Here is a 16745-nt window from a genome sequence, read left to right as displayed (position 1 = left end):
TGCAAAATATTCCTCTTCTGAAAATAACTTTTATCAGTTCCTCAGCGTATACTTTATAAAAACATCTTAATTAAAAAAAATCTTTGTAGCATTCCCTCTATCCGTGTCCAGTGGGTGCTATTGGGGTGATTGTTTCCAGAAGGCTTCATTTTGTGTCGATTGCTAGGTTCCCTTCCTACATCCTATGCAGTGTGAAGCCTCATCTCTGAAGTGTCTGCTCCCTCCATAAAATGTTAGGGAGAACATGGTTATGTACTATCGCGTGACATATAAATCCCGTGCAGTTGTATGTTGGCTGCTGTATTCTTGGACAGGATTGTGATCAGGTGCAGGTTTGTGTATATCAGAAGTTTCATTTAGAAGACAGGGTCAAATCCAAATCCATTGTTTTTAATTTTTCTCTTCCCCTGTGACATTTTCCAACCAGACAATGGTTTTGGATTTACTTAAAGGGCAGTCATAGAATCATGCAATATCCTGGGTTGGAAGGGACCCGCAACAGCCTTGAAAGTGCTGAAGATTTCTAGATGAATGCAGGGCAATTGTACCATTGAGAGAATGAAGTTTGGTTGCTGTGGCTGTAATGTGGAAGGACTTCAGCTGAATGGAAAAAAAGTGGCTTCTGCTGTACAGTGTTTATTGCTGTGCTGATATTAAACTGAAAAAGGTGGTCCTGAGCAGCCAATCTATTTAACTGATAAACCTTCACTTAGTTTAGTATTTCTGTTGTGTATTTTTGCTTTCCTGGTTCTCTAGCTTTTAGCCCAGCTACCTTGCCTCACTGGCATTAAGAAACAGCCAGGAGTGAGAGCTGGAACTACATAGAGGCTTTCTTTCCTGTTATATAACAATTTAGTTACCATCTGAGGTACTTGAGTAAATATTGAATTTGCAAGCTGATTGTCCTACGTTTTGTTTTCTGTAGACTAATGTTCTTCACTTCTACCAATATTTATTTTCCTGATTATCTTATCTTAAATATTGCTACTCATTTTAGAAGCTGTGTATTTCAACAATGGCCACTCAAAATATTTTCCCTTATAGGAAATTGTAGAAAATAGCCTTGGAAAGAACTGCAGAAAGTCTTTTTCCAGGCAATATTTTTAACATAATTTCATGCCAGCGTATGTCAGAAATACTCTATAAAACGTGCTTGAAACTTGGACAGTCTATCCCAGTGTTTAATTATTCTTCCCTGGAGACAGATTTTCCCTGATGTCTACCCTAAATCATTCTGACTGTAAGCAACTCAATGGCAAGCTCTTGTCAAGATCCTCCTCCTCTTTTCAGCGTGTCCTTACATGTTCTGTGCTGGTAGTCTTCTCTTTGATCCTGTTTTTTTTTTTTTTTTAATTTTCTAGATTGATCATTCTCATTGCTTTTCTTCAGACATTGCAATGTTTCTTGGAGTGTGGCTCTGTGTTAAAGTATTGTTTTTGGAAGATTTATCTGTTTGAGTGGAGTAGAAAATGTGGCTTGCAGTTATAATCTTGTTCATGCTTCTCACTGCAAATGCATTGGGGTTTCAGTCTTGTGGTGCTGATTCAGAGCCATTTGTCGTTTACTATAACTCATTATAAACACCTCTGTAGGCTGCACTACACCTAATTGCCAAGATTCAAACATTTACATGGTTGCCCTGTGGCTGTTGCCCTAGGATGCATTCAAATGTGGTTCTGCTCCAATGGAAGGAAGTTCAACCGTTTTGATGCATTTGGGAGGGAAAGCTAACCTGCTGGCCTCGGGGTTACAGTTGGTAGTTATCACATCCCAAACAGAAGGCAAATATGAGATTTTCAGACAGGATTAATTCATAGACTAGGGTCTTTATATGTAATTTTAGCTGTCTAGGGATTAAGAGCTCTGATAAATTATCTTTGAGTAATGGCACAGAATCCTTCCCAGGTGCCTTGATCTGCCCCAGTTCTGGATGGGTTTTGCTGTAGGAAACCACACTCTGGTAGTGCTATTGCTGCATGTCCTATAATTCAGAGGGAAGCAGAGGATCCTCCAGGCCAACTCCTGGAGATTGTGAGGAGTTTACAGTCCAGCTTTAAGGGCATCCACAGTGTGTAGTGGGTGATACCTGGTACAAGAAAGCCATGTTTCTTTGTGATATTGATTCATCACTCATAAAATAAGGGACTCTGTTATAATGCTTCTCACTTTGAGAGCTCTTTGTGGCTAATTAAATTTCCAACTTCAAAACTTGAAGGGAAAATTTTGAACTAAAAAGCAATGAATTGATCGTTAATCCGAATTCCAAAAACCAGCTGCAAATGAAGTATTGTTCTGTGTGGATCAGCTGTCCCTCAGTAGTGAGAGGATGTCTTCTCTCCTTGGTATGAGAGATTATATTTTTTCTGAAGACAAGTGCTGTGTAGTTCTGGATCCCACACAGGCACGTACATCCGCAGTTCCATGTTGAAATATTGACTATAACCACATAATCTAGTTTAAGTATTCATGACTTCTGTGTTTTTTCTTTCTTGCTTCTTGTTCATTCAAGCATTTCATGATGGATGCCTGTGCTTCAAATGAAGCTTGGGAGCTTTTTTAGCCATATAACACTCCTAAAGTCTGTGCTAGTCGCATCTTCCCTTACTTTCCAGCTGGTTGCCACAAGGGCTGTGTCTCCTGATGTTTGTGGCTTACCTTGAAGCCCCACTTACAGTGGTATTTTGTGAACAGTCCAGAAGATATTGTTGTGGTGTTGACTGGCTCTGGGCTTCTGAAGAAAAGTGCTCAATTTTTTACTTTCTTTTTTTTCTTTCTTTTTTTTAAGGCTAAAACAGTCACTTTTCCAACCACAGTAAAAGGTCTGGGGAAAAGAAATAAATGACCGTGATAACCAACCCAAAATCTGACTCTGTAGAGTGAAAACAACAACAACAAACTTGGAAGTTCTTCACAGGAAGCTAAGTAGCTGTTACAGCTATCTACACCAAGTTCTAGGTGGCTGTTCCTGCGTTGGGTATCTGTGATGGTCAGCTGGGCTTCATCTTTTGCTATTCAACTTTGTAACAGTAGAGGGTACTGTTGTTGTAAGATACAAATTTATATATTTTTTTCCCCCCCAGATGTTGACATATGAGCATGGAGCTTGGATTTTTTTTGCTCCCAGTATGTTGGTCATTGGAACAGTTGGAGTGTTACTGCACAGTCCTCTTTGGATCTCCTCTCTGTCTTCATCTCATTCATTTATGAATTTTTGAAGTGGTTTTGTGGACAATCCAATAATTTTGTTAGATCAGTGTGAATGCTTTCTCATTTTTGCTGCCACAAAAAGTGTTCCACAGATACATTTCCTAACATAGCTTGCTTTTCTTTCAGTGCCCTGGAAAGATTGTTCCTTCTCTGTGCTAGATTGAGGCATTCATTACCATGGACAGCTTTTCAGGGAGTTGTCCTTCTGGGCGTGAAGAATAGTGACAGTCTGGGGACAGAGCTGCAGTTATTCCATCTCTTTTGTTGAACAGCCTTACAGCAATCTTTCCTCTTCTGTTTTATTTGCCACATTCTTAGGCAGTCTCTGGCCCTTGTTCTCCACAGAGTTGTGTTTTATTTGAGTGTCGACAGGTGTGCAGTTATTTAAGACCCGCTTTTAAGGAATGTTACTACTTTGCCAGGGATCATTTGAGTACTGTGGAAAGGACCTGAGCTTTCCAAAACTGAGCTTCTGAGAGTATAGTTACACGGGATGTTGATTTTGGTGGCAAACCTGCTGTAAGTAACTGCGTGGTTGCTTTTTTCTGGGAGGTTCTTGGTGTTTTTTGTCTCATACTTTTTCAGTGATCCGATTTACTGCCTCCACCCTGTGAGCAGTTGTCTTGGCACAGATGTGGTGGGGAGCTGCAGTGATGTGCTGGAATGCACAGTGTGAGAATGGCCTTTGTTTTGCTATGTTGCCAAAGCACTATATAAGTACACCTTGAGGCTGGTGTTAATTTTGGGTTGGAATTGTTAATGCTGATGGGAGAGAAACATCTTCCATTTGGTCGCAGCCACACTGAACAGTAACTTACTTGAGTTGTTGAGAATCCTAGTATGGATTTATATGTTGCTTTGCTGGTCAGAAATCATCAAATCATCATCAGGTTTTCCACTTGGCAAACTGACTTAAACCATAATGTCAGAAGAGACCCCTTGAAGGTACAGATGGATCATATACTCCCAGATTTGTCAGCAGAGGGGGCTTAAATGAGTTTGCTTCTCAAAGTTCTCCAACTGCAGTATGCTTTCATTGGTGAAAGTCTGTATGTAGACAAGCTTGAAAGAAATTTAATCCTAAGCCTTGGATAACTGCCATCTTAATTTGTCTTCATGAACTTTTGTGTGTTTCTGGGATGGTAGGATAGTTTTTTTTGTGAGGCTTTTGGCCTCTGCTTGTGAGAGGAAGACTGGAGAGAAATATCTGGTAGGGATTGGCATAAGATGGAGAGGGAGTTGGTAGAAAGGTGTTGGTATGCTTATGGGCTTTGACTACATGAAACACTGCTAGCACTGGTTATAAACAGGTTTTGAAAGATCATTTATGCTCTTTGAGCTTCAGCCCTAGCCCTTGTTTTTATGGCTTGTCTTGAGCCAGCATTCTCGGTCCAACTGACGGCGTGGCAGACAGTGTCAGCCAGCTGCAAGGCAGCAGGAGACCAAAGTGAACAGCCTTCTGGCATCTGGATGTTTCAGTCGGGGGAATGCTTGGGATAGCTCAAAAGAAGGGGCACAGTGGATGTGTTTGAGGCTGTTAGCTTGGGGCTGGGCCTTCTGTGTCATTGCTGATTGATCATGCACTGGCAGAATGTGAGATTTTCGTTGTTCATCTGCTTGATGTTCTGTGATGGGTGAAATTTGGTAGGGGAAGTTGATGCTGGAGGTGAATTTGGTCACACTAAGCTGATTGAACAGCTAAAGAGAAGCTGCTGGATCTTATGAAGTTACTCAGGTAATTCCTGTCCTGGCTGCTTTGGTTTGCACACTTTGTAAAACTTGCTGTTCATCTTGAGTAGTTAAGATTCACGTGACTAAGGTTCTCCAGATGCTCTCCACCCAAGGCTAACAACCCCAGCTCTCCCTCACATGGCAGATGCTTCAATCCCTTAATCACCTTAGTTAATTGCAGTGTGTTCCCATGCCTCTGTCAGCGGGGAGCCGAGTGCTGGTCCCAGTGCCGGTCCCAGTGCCGGTCCCAGTGCCCAGCTGGGGCTCAGAGGGATTCCCTTGTGCAGTCCCTCGTGAGGCTTTGCCCTGCACAGCCTGGTCTCTGCCATAGGGATGCAGTGCTGGCTTGTGTTTCACAGGTTGTCTGCCAGGACCCCCAGGGTCCTTATCTATGAAGCTGATTCCTGAGCTTGGAGCAGGTGATCTTTCAAAGTCAACCAGTTTTCCTGCACCATCTCTTTTATCTCCAAGCCCATGTCCTATGGGATTCTTCAAAGCAGGTCCCTCAGCAGGCTGAAATCTTCCTTCTTAACTTATGTTTACAGATACATCCATTCCTAATGTGTTTTGGGGTTACAAACTGGTGTAGCTTTGATTTTTATTGCTGCATGCAAAGTTTCCCTAGAAAAACCTCTTATGGATGGAGATTTAAGCCTGGCAATTGGGCTTAAATTTGCACAATGTAGCCATGCAGTGGGTTGTGCTGAGATCACAATGTAGCCCGATGCGTTCCTTCATGGTAAGGTTATCCCATATGTATCCAGAAAAGAAAAACTGGCTTAGGGGAGTTGCTGCACAACTAACCTAGGAATTATATAGGCTATTGTGTTTCTGCAGCTCCAGAATGTGTTCAGTATCCACATGGTCATTAATAAGTTTTATGTAGCGTGGGTGTGTCCAAGGCATAACAGGAGTCTGGCAAGGGGTCCAGCTGCCATTTCAGAAGCGATTTTTCTCAGCGGCGTTACTCTGGCACCTTTGTTCCCGTGCTGTCTTCTCATGCTGTTCCTGTAAGCAGTGGCGGTGCCGGGTGGTAGTTCAGGGGAATGCATGTGCGGCTCTTCAGTGCTGGAAATCGGGCATTGCAAAATGACATTGCAGTTGGTATTCCTGGTCAGCACAGCTGGTGAAATGCTGTCAGAATTACTTGCCAAGCGATTTGAGAAGGCTCTGCTGGCTGTAAGTTATGGCCACCAAATTAACTTAATTAAAACCGGCTGTGGGAAAGTGGCCTGCTGCAACTGATAAATCTCATTTCCTTCTCTCACGTGTCCATGGGCCTGGAGCTGGTGTTAACTGCCTGCTTGGATGCAGGGAGGATCTTAAGGTGGTTGCAGTTCTCTTCCAGATGTGCAATTTTGAAGTTGGCCTTTAATCCTGTTTTTGGCTCATGTTTCTCCATGTGGAGACCTTGGCCTCAGAATGCTGGGGTTTGTGTGTCACACTGAATAGCATCTATTATGGCTAGTGCTGCCATTGCTTGATTTGGTTTGGGAGAATTAACAGGCTTGTTTGTTTTAGTATGGTTGAGAAAGAATGTCAAGGTTATCCAGACTGGGAAAGATGCTCTTTTATTGAAGTTTAAACATGTCCCAAAACAAAATAAATAAATAAATAAACCTGCTTCCCCCACACCTCAGCCCCAGACTTCACAAACCACAAGCTGAAGCCATGTAGGAGCACACGGTTTGTTTTCTCTGAGATATCAGCAATCCTCCATGTTCTGTGAGCTGGTGGCTCTAGCTTTGCAGTAGTCTGTACCTGCAGAGTGTTGTGCTCGCTCGCTCTCCTGTCCTCTGTTCATCTGTGCAGGGAATTTCAATCAGTCCTCTGGCCAAAAAGTTGCCCATTCAGATTGCTTGTCACACACCAAGAGGCTGTGCTCCATTTCTGATTGGATCCCAGGGCTGTCGATGTGAAGCTGTTATTTTACCACTCAAGTGAAGGTGTGGAGGAGGAACAGCTGCTTTAGAATGAGGCCAATAAAATGACTGCTGCCATTTATGAGAAGTTCTGGTTGTGAAGTAATCCAGGAATGGCGAAACTCTAAAATTTGTGAATCCCAGTGAGCCCATGAAATCCTGGCTGGGAGCAAACGTCAGCAGGTGGTTGGAAACACTGATAGGGAATGGGGAAGACAGGTCTGCCTGAGCGTGCCAGTGGGTTTTCTTAGTGGAAACTGAGTTCATATCAGATGGAGTTGCAGCTGGCAGCTCTCAGTTGCTGCAAGTTTCAGCTTTTGGTGAGGTTGGCAGTTTCACACGTGCTTTGTCAAAACCAATTGATGTCTCAGTGCTGCTGGATGCTGAGTACTGTTCTAAAGCGAGCGGCTCCTCTGCCTTGATAGATCGATTAAAGCAATCCGTAGAGCTGGAGTGTGGGGTTTTGTTGTATGGGCTTTTTTGTTTGCTTTTGTTCTTTTGCTGGCACAGGCTGTTTGGAGAGCTGTGGGTGCCCCATCCTGGAGGTACTTGAGGCTAGATTAAATGGGACCGGGGTAGCCTGAGCTGATGAAACCAGCCCATGGCAGGGGTGGGTTATAAGGTCCCTTCCAACCCAACCCATTCTATGAGATGATTCTTCAGAGGTGCTGAAAGTCCATTGGAAGTTCAGGTGGCCACCCTAAAGGGCAAGGTTAATAGGGGGTGTTTGAAGTTCATACTCCAAATTGTTGCACTTCTGATGATTCAGAGCTTAAGATTTCTCCTACTCATTTGAGAGAGATGTGAAGAAAAATGTGCAAGCAGGTGTTTGACTTCACAAACTTGTGAAATCAAGTTAGGTGCTCAGAAGTTTAATTCCAGTGATCTTAGGCTGGAACCGATGTTTTTTACAGCATAACCTTCTGGGTTAAATCAGTTTTCTCAGTGTGTCGTTTTTCTGCCGAGTCTAAAATTAAAGAGACTTATTGTATTTTTATGTGTTGTGATAGGAAGAACACTTTTTCTTTAGATAATCTCCAGCTGCATTGTCCAGGGACCCATCAGTGTGATGATCAACTTCCTCTAGTGTGCTGCTGTTCAAATCACGTTTCACTGTGTCCTGCAGTTTTTGCATGTGGAAGTGACCTTCTGCTGCAGTATCTCAGCCATCTCTGGGTTGTTTTTCTTGCATTTTGGTGAAGCAAATCGTTTCCTCAAACACTTTTGTAAAAGGAGATAATAGGAAATGAAAATCTATATATGCTCTGCTTTGGTTCAGGACTGCATACAGCATTTGGTGTTGAATGTGCTGTGCAGATCAGCCCATGGAGCTGCACAGGGAGAGAAGCCCAAGTCACCCAAAGTGCTCCTCAAAGCATCTGGCTTTGAAAGAATACATGCTTGGTGTCTCTTTGTGTATGGCATTTACCTAGAAAATCATTTACTGTGTCGGACCTATCAAATCCTGTTAGTGCATATTTTGGAAACTGAATAAGTTTTAAGATTTGATGGGCTAGAAACCTCCTCAGATTTTGGAACTAAGTAAAAGAAAAATAAAATCAATCCTGTCCTGCTTCCAAGCTGACAAAAAAAGTGAAAAATGAGTCCAACATTTCTCTCTGTTCAGCATCACCTTTCGTGTGGATAAATGGCTTGGTCTGTCCTTGTGAGTCGAACGTTGTCCTTTTCTGGCAAAGATGCCTATAAAGAGCTCACATTCAGGAGTTGTTTTATGCCCATACGCTTCTCCTTCCTGCTGTGAGCAGACACGGGAGGTGAGAGATGTCCTGTAAAGCTGTCCACAGGAACCTGCTGGCAGTTGTTCTGGCAGTAGGGCCAGATGTTGTCTGCTTTAAGGCTTTGGGAGGCTCTCAACCACTGGCTTGCTATGCAAAGCAGTAGATCATTTTCAAACAAACCGAGGAATGCGAGTTTCCTGATGGAACTATTTATATTTTTGGAGTCCTGGTTATTGCTTTTGAGGAAGGAGAGGTTTCTGGGAGATAGCTTGGAAAAGTCAACACAAGAAAAGCTTTGTCCCAGGGATGGGGAGGAAAAAGCAATTTAATGGCTTTAGTAGATGTTAAAACAAGACCAGAGCATCAGAATAATTGTTGTCCTAATTGCTGTTAATGGCATATAAGTATTTTTCTGTATGTAAAAACAGTGAGGATGTGCAGCAGCTTTCCTGAGCTCTTTGGTAGCAGTGTGGCTGTATGTAAGTGTAAGATGCTGTCATTAGTACAACTGCAGGACTGTGCTTTGAGGTTAAAAGTCCATGTCAGTAACTAATAGAAATAGTTTACTTTTGTATTATGTTTAGCTCTCTTTATATTTGATGATATGGAAGGTACCAACGTATATTTAGGAAGTACTATGAAAATACAGATTTAAGTTCCTCAGGCCAGTGCTGTGCAAAAAGCTTCTGATGAATGCATTTTAGTGCATTTATTTTAGTTTGAGGCTGAATTTTTTTTTTATGGACAAATCTAGGGGTAATTTGCTTATCTCATAGTTTCAAGCATGTAGTAAAAAGTCATTATATTTGAATGTCTTCCAAGGTTCTCTATATGGAAATTGTATAGTAGTCCAAAAGTTATGTGAAAATTATACGTTAGTACTACCCAAGAAAACTGAGGGATCATGCCATTTATGTTTTTCTAATGATGGTGATAAATAAGTACTAACTTAAAATTACTTACAAAAAAAAAAAAACCTAAAAAAACAAACAACAACAAAAAAATTATTCTGCGGTGATGTTGTCCTTTTCCTTTTTGATTAACCTTTGATTTCAGTAGTTTTCTGCTGTAAGTCATTTCAGTGGCTTAACTAGTCTGTCATTGAAGTGTACTTAGCAGTTGGATCCAATGGTCGCACGCAGGGGAATCTAAATGCCATTTCCCCTGTGCACTTTGATAAGTCCCTGATGTACCAATGTACTGGTTGGCTGTTAATTTTAATTATAGAGACGCTTCAAGTGTTGTTTTGTTCCTGAGATTATCCCAAGGAGACAATAGTGAGCCTGTTAAGATGAATGCATGAAGGAATTTACGACTTGGAGGTATTAGATGGAGATGCATGTTCAGAAGAAGATAAATATTCTGAACCTAAAGGAAATGTTTTGAATTTGAGTGCATAAATACTGTATTTTTTTGATTCATAAGAAAAACAGCGATTCACTGCGAGACAAAACACAGCTTCCCTTTGTACTGCTATGATTGAAGTCTGGTGCTACCATGGATGCTTAGGAAAATATTACTGTGCTGATCCTGGGCCGTGTTTTTGAACTGCGTTCTCACATTTGTTCTGTGTACTTCTGCTGAATCTCCCAGCATCCATTTTCTGACTTGCATATGCCTCTTAAGCATAGAAGAGAGAAATCTTAACTGTTTTGTAATTCGTTGCATGTTTCGCTATGGAATTTGGGGATCTGAGTGACTTCTTGGTGCTACAATAAATACAATAAAAATTGAGGCCCAAATATGAGACTTGGCTTTTGATAACACAATAAAACTTTGAGCTCTTTAAAATGCTGAGAATCTGCTGTGGTTTGTTACAGGATTTCTCTATGTCAAGAGGAAAAAAGCCTTAAGATGCCATCTTTATTGGTACAGTCGGGTCTGTTTGTTTTCTTGACTTTTTATGGCAGATCAGTACGCTGCCTACAGTTGTGCTCCTCCAATCCAAGTATAGAATTTCTTTGAACTTTTCTACAGTGTGTTAGTCTTCTCTTCTCCTCTATATGTGCAGACTCTTCATCCATCTCCGTTGGGAAGAGCAGGGAGCCGGGGCAGATCCCAAGGAAGGAGCTGTGAATCCCCAATGTTTGAAGCAAAGCACCACATCATCCTCATCTCCAGGTTTTATCGTTCATGGGTGATGCAGAATTAGGCGGTGGAGCCAAACAAATGCTGCTTTTGTGAGCAGAACACACCAGCACTTCCTGCTGTCAAACTTACTTGGGCATGACTGCAGACAATAGCAGTGTAATATCCTTGTGAAGTGTTGGCCAGCTGGCGCAGGACACTGCATCTTTGCATTCAGTTCATTCACTGCAGAATAAAGAAAACTGACATACTCGGAACGTTAGAAAAATACATCTGTTTGGAACATGAGCGTTGTTTCTTGCTTAGTTAATTTGCCACTTCATTACAGCCCTCCTGACAGAAGAGAAGCAACGTGCACAACAAGTGTAAGAGTTGGCCCAGCTCCATGTGATCCATGGAAGAGATTGCTGCATCTTTGAGCATTGCCTCGCTGGGCTGTTCCTTTGATTCAGTGGGAGCTGATGGAGGACCGCTTTGTAGCTTACCACATACCCTGTAGATCTCCATGCTGCCTAGGATTATGGAGACAAGTGATAATACTTAACGTTATCCTCTGCTAAGTATCCATATCTGTAGCTTTCAACCCTTTTTTCCAAGGGTCTTTGGTAAAAAACGGATGGTTTATTTTTGCAGATGAGAAGCACTTGCATGCCAGGACTGTACAGGGACAGCAAGTTTACCCGTGCTGGCTGTACTTCAGCCTGGCCGGGAGTTCACAGTGGTTGTGTCTGTGCTGCATGTGAGCTGGGTCCCCCCTTGTGTCCCATTTCTCTGCACAGAACACACCTGCTATGGTATGATGTAATAATTATAGTTATTCTTGAATAAGGGTGAGTCTTTCCCCCCAGGTATGCTGTGGGAATTTAGTGCTAGCCTGCTCCTCCATCTCTGTACCAGGGCATAAAGGAATCCAAATTCAGTGTAATAGAATCAGGGCTGCAGAGCAGTCTCATTTTAAGCCAGTTCATTAAAGTAGAAAATCCAGAGTTTATTGCAAATGTTCTTTACAATCAGATGTTTCCTGTTCCTGAAGATAAGTTCTGTTGCAGAGTGACTATTCCCCTCCCATAAAGGGAATAAGTCTGCACTCTGATCTCAGGGCTCCCATCAATTGTAGATGGTACTGGTTGAAATTGTTAATGGTTTTAATTGTTTGTGCCATAGGCTGCAGCCCTTGCGTTGGCTGTGCATCTCATCCTGATACATCCCTCACTTTAGATACTGAAAGCATTGGGCTCAGGCAGTATGTTGGGAATTACGACTTCTGGTGGTCTGTTGGCATGTGAACACAGAGTGCTTAAGTAGGAGCTGAACATGGTGGAGGTGTCAGAATGGCTGACTGGAGTTTCGGGCAACTAAGCATTTTCTGTGCTGCATAGGAGCATTCTGGCTGTGACATTAGAGGTGCTGCAGTGACACTGTTCGTAGGACAGAGCCATCTCAGAGCATTTGGAAAAAGGCGGAAAAATGTGAAGTTCAGTTGAAGTAAGATACTTAATAAATTGGTAGGATGGCATTTGTCATTAGACTGAAAACCTTCCCTAAATCTGCCTTTAAAGAGTGAAGAATTAGGAAGTGAGTTATAACCTCTCCAGTAACTTATAAGTTCAAGTAGTGCTGTAACAAGGAGAGAGTTATCTATAAAGCATTTCTTCTTATGTTTGGGAAGTCAGAGGAACATACATGTCATCCGTTTAAAAGAGAAAAAATCATGCAGGTTATCCTTTCTGTTTTATGTCTTACCTCTACGTTTATATGTTCTTATAATTGGGTATTCAGGTGTGGTTTGTTTTTTGTATAATGGCCAGGATTTCTTTTTATGCTGGTATTTTATTGTCTGAAAGCCGTTCTGAAGTTATGTTTTATAAAGAATGAACACTTTTCCTCAGGTTTTATGTATCCTATCTGTGTGAGGTCTCTGGGAAACAGAACTCAAATGATATAGTTTCCTTCAATTCCTCGGGCATAGGAATGACTCAGAAAGTTGAGTGGTCATTATAATACTGTTTTTTTTTTCTTTTTTCCAAATGCATTCTCTTTTGAACAGGAGGGAGGTTGTCTGAGACAGATCCTCTGCCCAATGAATCCACACAGTAATATGTACTCTGAGAGTGGCACTGCATTTTTGATCTTCATTTTCTGAATGGGAAAAATATAACGATAGTTTTTTTTATTGCTGACCTTCTTTGTTGTGAAGTTATGGAGAGTTCATGCCTTAAGCATAGGAACTTTCTGTTACATGCCATCTTATAGAAAACTGATCTCAAATAGAGAAGTAAATGGGGATGGTTAATCGGTTGTCTGATCCTACCCTTTTCATTGCTCGCTCGAGAGAGCTGAGTGAGACTTTTCTCGTATTGAATAGTCTTCTAATTCCATGGTAAAAAAAAAAAAAATAAGAAGCAGTGCAACATTCTTTCTTTTCATTCATACTTAACATTAAAGAATCCAATTTTTATTTATTACTGCAGCCACCACCCCCAGTGCAGGTGATGGAGCTCCGCAGGATGTCTGGTCTCAGGTCAAGCTCTGGAGGTAGAAATTACATTGCATGTGGTTAACCATAGGCTACAGTTCTGTAGGAGTCTGTGTATCTTGAGAGCAGAGACACGGAATGAGAAACGGAGCAGTGAGCATGCGTACAAGAAACCAGCACAGACCTCAGAGCTGAGCTGTGTGAGGAGATGTGCCAAATTGCAGCCTTATGTTGCAAGGTATTATTGTATTATTCCCTTTTTGGCTTGGGCTGTGGAGCATATTGCTGCAATGGTATGTGATATTGAGGCTGCGTTAAGCCTTTATTATTAAACTCTTATAACTCCTCCGGGACTAATGGTTTGTGGTTTCTCAGGACCACTTCCAAGGCAGCACACAACCTTTTTTACTGAATTTTTTTTTTTTTAATTTTCTCAGCCAGGGAAGTCAGTTTATTGCCAAAGTCTGTGGATGTTTTTTTGTTGTTGTTTGCTTTTTGTTTTTTAAAGAAAATAAAAAAGAGAAGGATGACAGAATTTATTGGTTCATCATCTTTGGTTTCCTATAGGATGAGACAGTTATGTTTTCTGGCATTTCTGACAAGCCCTACCTTTTGTTGGTCAGGATTGTAACTCTTATGAAGGCTCTCATCTTCATTTTCTTTCATTGCAGACATAGCTGGTCAGAGACTGCAGTGGCAGAAGGTACTGTGAGGAATAGTAGCTAGATGGTTATGTGGTGTCCAGAAATGCCTGGACTTGAGGTACCAGTCTGCAGCAAGATGAGTAATTTCTTCTGACTTTGATGAGGATGGGATTGTGGTGTAGAGTTATCCAGGCTTTGGGAAAGCTCACGGTTAACCAGGGAAGGATTTCCAGGAGGCATAGAATCGTAGATTTGTCAAGGTTGGAAAAGGCCACTAAGATCATCTAGTCCAACTGCCAACCCATGCCCACCAGGGTAGGGGGTGCTGGGCTGGAAATGGTCTGTGCATGTGTAGAGGGGAGATGAGGATCAGGGACTTCTGAAAAGTAGTCCTTGCCAAAGATGCATTCAGTTCTATACCTGGGTGACTTACTGGGCCCGCATGGTGGCTGTGCTTAAGTGTAGCAATGAATGGTCCCATGTCCAAACTGCAGTTTTTTTCACTTCAGGGCAAAGCTGTGTAAATGCAGTTGTGTTCCTTCAAAGGCAAGTCTAGAGGATTGCTGGAACAGTTTGAGTCTGTTCCCAGAGCAGTGCCGAGTCTCTCTGCAGTTTGTCTTGGAACTCCTTTTTCCCAAACCAAGCTGGATCCTTGTGTTTGAACCCTCCTGGAAGAGGGGATTGCTGGCACTCCTTGGCCCCGGGGTGACCCAAAGCTGATGAGGTCTTTGAAGTTGTTATTCCTGGCACTGAGTGCCCTCTAAATATTTCTTCTGTCTTTGTTTCTCCTGATGGGTTGGATCAGATCCAAGATGACATTTGGTTTGTTCTGTATCTTGACTTTTGGTTTGTTTATTTTTGCTTTTATCCTTTTTTAAACTGCTGTATCCAGTGGAAAAAAAAAAAAAAGATGGAAGGTAACATGAAAACAGATGTAAAAGCCTGGCATTACGGTGCACACAGCCCTAAGCCATGCATTATTGCTGACTTGAGGTGACACGTGATGACTTTCTCAGCACTCTGCACTTTTAAAGCTTCTCCCCTTTAGCAGCATTAGCACCAGGAATAAGCACGGTGCTTTAATAAAGATCTGTGGTTTCTGAAATCACTCACAGTACAGGGAGCTGACCCCATTGCTGGCTGTGCTTTGTGAATTTGGTGTCAAAACTGGGAACCTAATGGTCTCGTGGAGGGCTGTACTGGAAAAGAGAGCTCGCACGCTTGCTGCTTGTCGTTCTTTCTGCTTGTGGAAGGGTGATAATGTTCTCAGTGAAGGGACTGAAACATTATACCATTTCTGCAGGTGGCAAGAATTACATTAATTTGGTGCTTGCAATGCTTTTCAGCTGTTCTTAGATAAGTCCTAATATTTCATGCCCAAAATATATTAGGGAAAATGAGTGACATTTAAGTTTGGTATAAGCTACAAAGCAATATTTTATGTTGATAAAAATCTCAACAGTTTTTTACAAGTAGAGCCCCACGGAGATACTTCAGAACTAATTGATGGCAGATGAATTTAACACAGTTAAAGTGAATTAAACCCCTCGCTATTTAGAATAATATAAAAATGTCTGAGTTTTACTCCCAAAAGAGGAAATGCAGTTGTTAAGTCCAGATGGATTTTTATTTTTATTGGAACAAGTTTTTAGACTAGTAATCTTTTTTTTTTTTCCACTATTTTTTCAAAACATTACTACCACAGTGTTGGATCTGGGACAGAGCAGACCAAGTTTTTTGTGATTATTAATTCTTTAAATTGTTTTAAAGCCAGTTAAATGAATGGTTTGACTGTATTGATTTTAAACAGTTTCTTATTAGCACTATCTTATCAGATCAGTAAGATTTGGAAAATAAGTGCAAGGATGATATACTACATGGAAAATCCAGAGGGACAACCCTGTGTCAAGTTATTTTTAGCTGAGCTGGGTAACTGTCAGTGCCTGTGATTGTCACCTGACCAAACATAAGTGATACAGAGGAGTCTGACCTCTTTTTGGCACGCTGACTTTGATCCTGATGGTGTCTTTTGCCTTGTGCTAAGGGCTTGCACTGAGGCCGCTGCTGTGATGCTGCAAGTGATGTGGTCAGGTGATCCTGTCTGAGATTTAAATTGCAAAGAAACTCTGAGGAATTCAATCCATTCATTTATCTGAATGTGAGAGGCAGTTCTACGGTTACGTGGTCTGTCACGTGAACCAATGGCTAAAAGTCATGGTCACCCACTGGTGAGCTGTAGCTGATGTCATGACTGTGATTAGCATCTGATGTGAACCCCACGTGGCACAATAAATGGCATCAAGCAGAGGCTATATTTGCTTGCTACTTGGCACTCTTCCTGCAAATAGCACAAAGGGGAAGGGTGGTGGATTAAAATGTGTTCAGATGGGAGACTCTGGTGAGATTAACATTGTGGGAAGCACACTTTAAAGTGAGGATGGAACAAGCACAGAATTCTTGGCTTAGCAAACAGCATCAGGGGAAGAGCTAATACCTTGATCTTAATAGAGAAGCACCTAAACGAGGACAAAAAATTGATAGTAACTTCGATAAGAACTCTGAAGTCTATAAGTGAAAAGTGTGTTGTGATTCAGTTTTGGCAAGGTCAACCGAACATTATTACTTAGACATAACATAATTTTCTTTTCTGTAAGCAATAGCTACTTTGTTAGGTAATGACCTCATCATTTGTTGCATTCTCCAGTGTTCTGCAATTGCTAGATGCCTGCTGGCTGGCTGGTGAACTTCTTCTGTTTCCTCATGGAATGGAGCATAATGAGATATTAAAGAAAAATAACAAGAAAGTATTACAGCAAGAAATGATACTAAAGGAAAAGGGGAAAATGAACTTGTACTCTTGTGTTACAGATTCAGTGGTTCTTTCCTTTGACTCCGTTGGACATACGATAGGCTCAGGTACAACACTGCCTTCTTCTCT

The 16745-nt window shown here is 41.7% G+C and overlaps 1 protein-coding gene across 4 annotated transcripts in view; it reads left to right on the top strand.

The window, feature by feature from the left end:
• ST3GAL3 (ST3 beta-galactoside alpha-2,3-sialyltransferase 3) overlaps positions 1-16745 on the top strand; it is a 142484-nt gene that overhangs the window by 11196 nt on the left and 114543 nt on the right. For 3 of the 4 annotated variants that reach the window (XM_065740358.1, XM_065740367.1, XM_065740350.1), the window contains one exon: positions 16676-16723. The exons of the other annotated variant lie outside the window; for it this stretch is intronic. In XM_065740358.1, the coding sequence (XP_065596430.1) occupies positions 16676-16723 (48 nt within the window). The remainder of the gene's footprint in view (positions 1-16675; positions 16724-16745) is intronic. 4 annotated transcript variants of the gene reach the window in all.

The sequence above is a fragment of the Cyrtonyx montezumae genome, unplaced genomic scaffold (assembly GCF_038088225.1).
Source record: "Cyrtonyx montezumae isolate F1298 unplaced genomic scaffold, pur_monq_1.0 scaffold_1, whole genome shotgun sequence".
Lineage (NCBI taxonomy): Eukaryota > Metazoa > Chordata > Aves > Galliformes > Odontophoridae > Cyrtonyx > Cyrtonyx montezumae.
Note: the sequence above shows the minus strand (reverse complement) of the source record. Positions and strands in the feature narration are given on the sequence as shown.